This window comes from Sinocyclocheilus rhinocerous, unplaced genomic scaffold (genome assembly GCF_001515625.1).
Source record: "Sinocyclocheilus rhinocerous isolate Xijiao unplaced genomic scaffold, SAMN03320098_v1.1 scaffold303, whole genome shotgun sequence".
Classification (NCBI taxonomy): Eukaryota; Metazoa; Chordata; class Actinopteri; order Cypriniformes; family Cyprinidae; genus Sinocyclocheilus; species Sinocyclocheilus rhinocerous.
The window spans coordinates 891,142-898,033 of NW_015656152.1; the positions used below are offsets into that span (position 1 = coordinate 891,142).

A 6,892-nucleotide genomic window follows, 5' to 3' on the forward strand; every position below is an offset into this window, starting at 1 on the left:
TAAATACAACAGAATATGTTACAAATAAAATAAGGTTGGTAGTATTCAAATACAGAAATGTAATAATTAGGGAAAATAACACTGCATAGTGTTCACTGTATAAATTAAATATAGATTTTTATCACAGCTGTTTTGTTGTTTGGTGATCATTAATGACAGCAGCAGTATTTATAGACCGCTGTCCCTTTAAGACCTGATGCACCGATCTGATATGATGCACATCACATCCGATTTCTTTCTTAGCTGTTTTCATCCACTTGAGACATAACTGACTGCGTTTAATTGAATGATTGTCGAGATGGGTATTTTGTCATAATTTTATGTGTATGTGTCTGTTCAGAGGATTCAGAAGAGGATTCAGTTCGGTGTTCGCGCGCCGTCTGAAACGCGTGTGTGCGCTGTGTGTGCGGCTGTGCACGTAGAGAACAGCGCGTGAATAACGAATCGAGTTCCCTTCGCCTTTTCTCTCTGGAATTGTTTAAAATTCGCTTGCTTGTGTAATTACGAACAAATTATAAACTTATACTATATTACGGTTAAATTTTGCAATTAATCCACGGATCACATGCGTGCCGAACCGTGGGGCTTGGTCTGTACGGATCACGGATCAACTACGATCCGTTTAACCACTAATTAATATACTGTGCTACACACATAGAGTGAAATATATGAAGAACTTTCATATGTTTCATAAGAAACCCTTTTACTTCTTTAATTTGATGTATTTTTGTATGACACAAAAATATTCTACAAGAAAAAAAATGTAGGGCAGAACTTTCATTCATCTGGAATCAGTGTTGTTACTGGTAATTAAAGCTAAAATTAGATAAAATTATTCATATTTGATTAAAAACTTAAACTTAAAAAAACGTACATGAATATAAGAAATGTTGCAACTGAAATAAAATAAATGTAAGTTTTACTTAAGTTACCAAAACTAAAACTGAAATGAAAAATAAATTAAAGCCAAATACAATTATTTAAAAAAAACTATTTCTAATAAAATGACAAAAGCACAAATCAAAATTACTCAAATTTAAAAACTGAAATAAAAAATTAATGCTAAACAGAAATATTAAAAAACAAAAAGACAAAAAACAAAATGGAACTTAAAAACTGAAATAAAAGTAAATTAAAGCTAAATAGAAATATTAAAAAAAACAATAACTAATAAAAAATTATTCATTACAAAACTAATTACAAAAACTTTAAAAATGAAATAAGAAATAAATGAAAACTAAATAGAAATATTAAAAAGTAATAAAATGACAAAATAATGTAACAAAATGACTAACCTTAAAAACTGAAATAAAGAAATAAATTAAAGATAAATAGAAATGTTTAAAAATAAGAGAATAACAAAAGCACATAATAAAATTACAATCCTTAAAATTTTAAATAAAAATGAAAGATAAATAGAAATACTGAAAAAAGACGACAAAAGTGCATAACGAAATTACTAACCATAAAAACTGAAATAAAAAATTAAAGCTAAAAGACTTAGCTTTAAAAAAAAAATATATATATATATAACATTACTAAAACGTAAACTAAAATTAATATGAAAACTAAAATAAAAAAAAATAAATATTAATAAATAGTATAACAGTACTGGATGGTGTAAAGATTAAATATCTCTATTTCTCTTATCAATATTTACCTGCAAGGATGTGGACACATGACAGGAAGTGATGTCATGCGCTGAGAGTGTTCCAGCACTGCTGTAAGGGGACGGGCACTGAGGTGAGTGGGCGGGGTCTGTTCTGCCGTAGAAAGCTGATTGGACGGTGATGGAGGTTCTGGGCGGGCAGCGAACAGTCAGGAATTCTCCGTCACACGCCTGTTCGGTGTAATTCCTCAGCACACGCGACAGATAACCTTCCACGAAAAGAAAAAAAAACAGATCCATAAGATAATATATCCATACACATCAGCATCGCCATAAATGATCATCTCACATCTCATCAGCAAATTCTGAATAAAACAGAATTTGCAGTCCTTGCTATCCGTCAATGATATGTGTTGCTATGTGGTTGCTATGGTCTATATTAAATGGTTTCATATGAGAAAAAAACAGTACGGTTCAATGTTTGCTTTCACTTTCTGTTTATGCAGCTGCAACAAAGAAAGTGTTTTATCCTGACAGTTCAACTCCACAGCGGAAAGAAGCGATTCACACACAGGTTTCCGTGTTGAGTGAGTGATGGCAGCTCTATTTGCCAAAGGAAGGATGGAAACACACAGACACACAAAGCACTAAACATTACCTCAATATACACACAACCAGCCCAGACCTGCAGAGACCGGACCACCAAAGCCTCTAACACACACACACACACCCTTAGCTATCAAAATGAGGACATATTATAGACTTTTAAATAAATCTAAAGGAATGTTTTTTTATATAAAAAAAAAAAAAAAAAGTTCTTACATAACTGTTGCATTAAATGAATAATTTAGGTAAGAATGGTTTTATGAACTATTAACATAGAATTTTATTCTAACGTGTGGAAAACCTTGATTATTTGATTGACACTTTGATTACTTGATTATTTTAAATAGATTTTTACTTCTTACATTAAGCTTTTAATCTTTTTAAATGGAAACAATGGCTAATTCAACTTATACAGTCCTTCTAATAAATAAATACCAAGATACACCATTAAAAATTTGGGGTAAGTAACATTTATTTAATGTTTTTTAAAGAAGTCTCTTATTCTCACCAAAGCTGCATTTATTTGATCAAAATACAGTAAAAAAAATACAGTAAAAACAATTTTGTGAAATATTATTACAATTTAAAATAACTATTTTATATTTGAATGTATTCTAAAATGTAATTTATTATTGTGTCAAAGCTGAATTTTCAGCATCATTACTCCAGTCTTCAGTGTCTCATGATTCTTCAGAAATCATTCTAATATGCTGATTTGCTGCTCAAGAAACATTTCTGATTACTAAGAATGCTGAAAACTTTTTTTTGCTGCTTCATATTTTTGTGGAAACCAAGCTTGTTTCCGCCATGGAATAATAAAAAAAAAGTTATTGCAACTTTTCTTCTCCAAATTGTACATTTAGGTCTTGCAACTTCAATTGTATTAATTTGTGTTTTGTTATAATGTTGTGATTATGTTCCCCCTCAAAAACGAGATGATACATCTCAAGGGGTTAATCCTAATAAATAAATTCAATAAATTGCTAGTTTATATCTCACAATTTTCTCAGAAATGTGAGATATACACTCAGAACTGCAAGAAACAAAAAGTCAGAAAAGTGAGAAATATACTCAGAATTTACGAGAAAAAAGTGAGATGGAATTGCGTGATTTATGAACTCGCAATTCTAACTGCATCATGCGATGTCAGAGTGATAAAGTCCACTCAAAAAACTCATTGTGTTAATCTCAAACAGAGATGCTAATCATAAATGTGAGCTTAAGATGAAAAGTTTTTTTGAAAAGCACAAAGTTGCATTGCATTACAATATATATTTAAAATAGGAAAATAAACATGGTGACTATTTGTGTAATGTTGTGGTGTTCGGCCTCAGATAAATGTCACGCAGAGCTACTCGAATGCATTCATAATGATGTGCTTCAGATGAACGAATAATCAAATAACAATGTAATACAGCAGGCCTGTTCTCCTGCTCATGAAAGGAATGCTCTACAATCCACTCGGGATTCCTCCGAGAGCTTTAGGCTTTCCGAACACAATCCCTCCTGCTATTGTTCTCAGACAGAAGCCAACATTCCAGCCGTTGACTGACAGCTCCTTTCACCAATCACAGCTCAAACGACAGACAACACCTGCGTGGGATCTCCAATCAGAGAGCGGCCTCTAGGCCAGCGATCAGACCAATATGAAGCGCTCTAAAGCAGCTCAGGTGGAGGTTTACCTGAACGCAACACAATAAACTGAAGACGAGAACAAAACCAGGTCAAAACAGACAGACAGAGCCACTGCTGCAGGGAACAGAGGACCGTACAATCATGATTCCTCTGAAAAATCAACAATATGATATCGATGTGGAAAAGAGTGTTTGAAATAACATACTATTAAGAGGCCACTCATAATCATTAAATCATGGCATACTATTGTTTAGCATGCCGCATACTATTTGTATAATTCATAAAGTATAAACTTTATAGTATATACACTGCCGTTCAAAAGTTTGGGATCAGTATGACTTGTAATGTTTTTTAATGCTAATCAAGGCTGCATTTATTTGATCAAAAATACAGAAAAAAACAGTAATCTTGCAAAATGTTATTACAATGTAAAATAATGGCTTCTATTTTAATATCCTTTAAAATATAATTTATTTCTGTGATGCAAAGCTGAATTTCCATCAGCCATTACTCCAGTATAAAGTGTCACATGATCCTTCAGAAATCATTCTAATATGCTAATTTATTATTAGAATTATCAATGTTGGCAACAGTTGTGCTGCAACATATATTACTCCAGTATAAAGTGTCACATGATCGTTCAGAAATCATTCTAATATGCTGATTTATTATTAGAATTATCAACAGTTGTGCTGCCAAATATTGTTTTGGAAACTGTGATACTTTTTTCAGGATTCTTTGATGAATAAAAAGTTAAAAAGAACAGCATTTTAAAAATTGTAAATCTTTGCTATCGTTTCTTAACAATTTAACACATCCTTGGTGAATAAAAGTTTTAATTTCTTTCAAAAAAAAGAAAGAATAAAAATTTACTGACCCCACCTTTTAAACGGTAGTGTATATTGTTAGAAAAGATTTCTATTTTAAATAAATGCTCTTCTTTTTAACTTTTTATTCATCAAAGAATCCTGAAAAAAAGTATCACAGGTTCCAAAAAAATATTAAGCAGCACAACAGTTTCCAGCACTGATAATAAATCAGCATATTAGAATGATTTCTGAAGGATCATGTGACACTGAAGACTGGAGTAATGATGCTGAAAATTCAGCTTTGATCACCAGAATCAATTAGATTTTAATGTATATTCAAATAGAAAAACATTATTTTACATCATAATAATATTTCACAATATTAAATTTTTTCCCCTGTATTTTTGATCAAATAAATGCAGCCTTGATGAGCATAAGAAACTCCTGTAAAAAACATTAAAAAGCTTTCTGATCCCAAATTTTTGACCGGTACTGTATATATATATATATATTTTTTTTAAATTTTATTTATATACTATTATAGTATATACTTTGATTTTGATTTTTTTTTTATATTTTCAGTTTTCATTTTAAGTTTGTTTTTATTATTTTTTTAAAAATATTTATATTTATCTTCATATTATTTTATAAAATAAAACTAAATAATTGTATTAAATATTTCATTTTCCTATTTATATTATATTTATTTCAGTTAATATTTAGTCATTTTAGTACCTTGAAACATATTTACATAGTTACATGTTTAATTTTGCAAGTTATTATAATTATTCAGTCATTGTTCATTTCTCATTTCTGATCCTGTTTTTTTTTTAATAATTGCCTTTAATTAAATTCTGTGATTTATGTCAAATAATGAGTCAAGATGATGTTACAAGATATATTCAATTCCATTCACATTTTTTTTCTATTCATTTTTAGTTTTAGTAATTCTTTGTGTTTTTTTTTTACATTTCTGTTTAGCTTAATTTATATTTATTCAGTTTATATTAGTTTAGTATGATACACTATTGTCACATGTAACATTAAATTTTGCAAGTGGAACCCAGTTACAATTATTTAGTTATTTTTCACTTCTAATTTCTATCCCAGTGTTTTTAAATAATTTTATGTCAAATAATGAGTCAAGAGGATGTTAAAAGTGGTAATAGACCTACGCCAAGCTGAGTGCATTGCATTGTGGGATACAGTGTTACTTCAAAAATAGTATGAAAAGCAAGAGAGTAGAGACGGCTATTCAGTACAGAGCCTAAAAAGAGGACGAAGTGGAGAAAGTGGAAGTGACATGTCATGTGGCCAATCATGTGATGTGAGGGGGTAAAAAGGGGGTCATTTACGCAGTGCCCTAAAACACAGGAGCCGGATGAGGGACGGTCAGTAGGAAAAGACAGAAAACAGGCCGTGTGTGTGTGTATGTTAGTTGTGCTGGACTTTCCCTCTGTTTAAATGATGCTGTGCTCTGATTGGTGGAGAGAGATGACGGCTGAATTCCACACGTCTGCAGAGAAACGTAAAGCAAAACACAATAAACACAGCGACACATGAACACACACGCACCCTCACACACAATCCAGCAGTCTGTCTGATCGCCGTTCAGTGTTATTTGTGACAGGTGAGCTGTCTTTGAGTGTGTGTGTGTGTCTGTGTGTGTGTGTGTCTGTCCTGCATTTCTAATTTACTGAACATTTAACATTCACCATGAGCGGAAAACTACAACCAGAATGCCACCATCATAGACAGACACTGGTCACAAAGAGGAAGAAGCATGTACCAGGGACATTCTTTAAATGTGGTGCATCTTTGACCTCACGACACAAAAATAAAAAAATTCAGCAGATATGAAATTAACATTAATATAATGTGGCATAACAGGGTGGAACGAGCAGGATATCATGATAGCATATCAAAATAATGTTAAAGGGGTCATATGATGCTGCTAAAAAGAACATTATTTGGTGTATTTGGTGTAATGAAATGTGTTTATGCGGTTTAAAGTTCAAAAAACACATTATTTTCCACATACTGTACATTATTGTTTGTCCTCTATGCCCCGCCTTTCTGAAACGCGTCGATTTTTACAAAGCTCATCAGTCTGAAAAAGCGAGGTGTGCTCTGATTGGCCAGCTATCCAATGCGTTGTGAATGGCCGAATACCTCAAGCGTGAGACAGAAATGTTACGCCCCTCACCATACTGTGATGATGCCCTGTCCGGCC

The 6,892-nt window shown here is 31.9% G+C and overlaps 1 protein-coding gene across 1 annotated transcript in view; it reads right to left on the reverse strand.

Annotated features, from left to right (window-relative positions):
• The window catches only part of LOC107719434 (protein eva-1 homolog A-like), a 53,600-nt gene that overhangs the window by 37,805 nt on the left and 8,903 nt on the right, over positions 1 to 6,892 (reverse strand). The window contains exon 2 of the mRNA XM_016526844.1: positions 1,661 to 1,878. Coding sequence (XP_016382330.1) covers positions 1,661 to 1,878 — 218 coding nt within the window. The remainder of the gene's footprint in view (positions 1 to 1,660; positions 1,879 to 6,892) is intronic.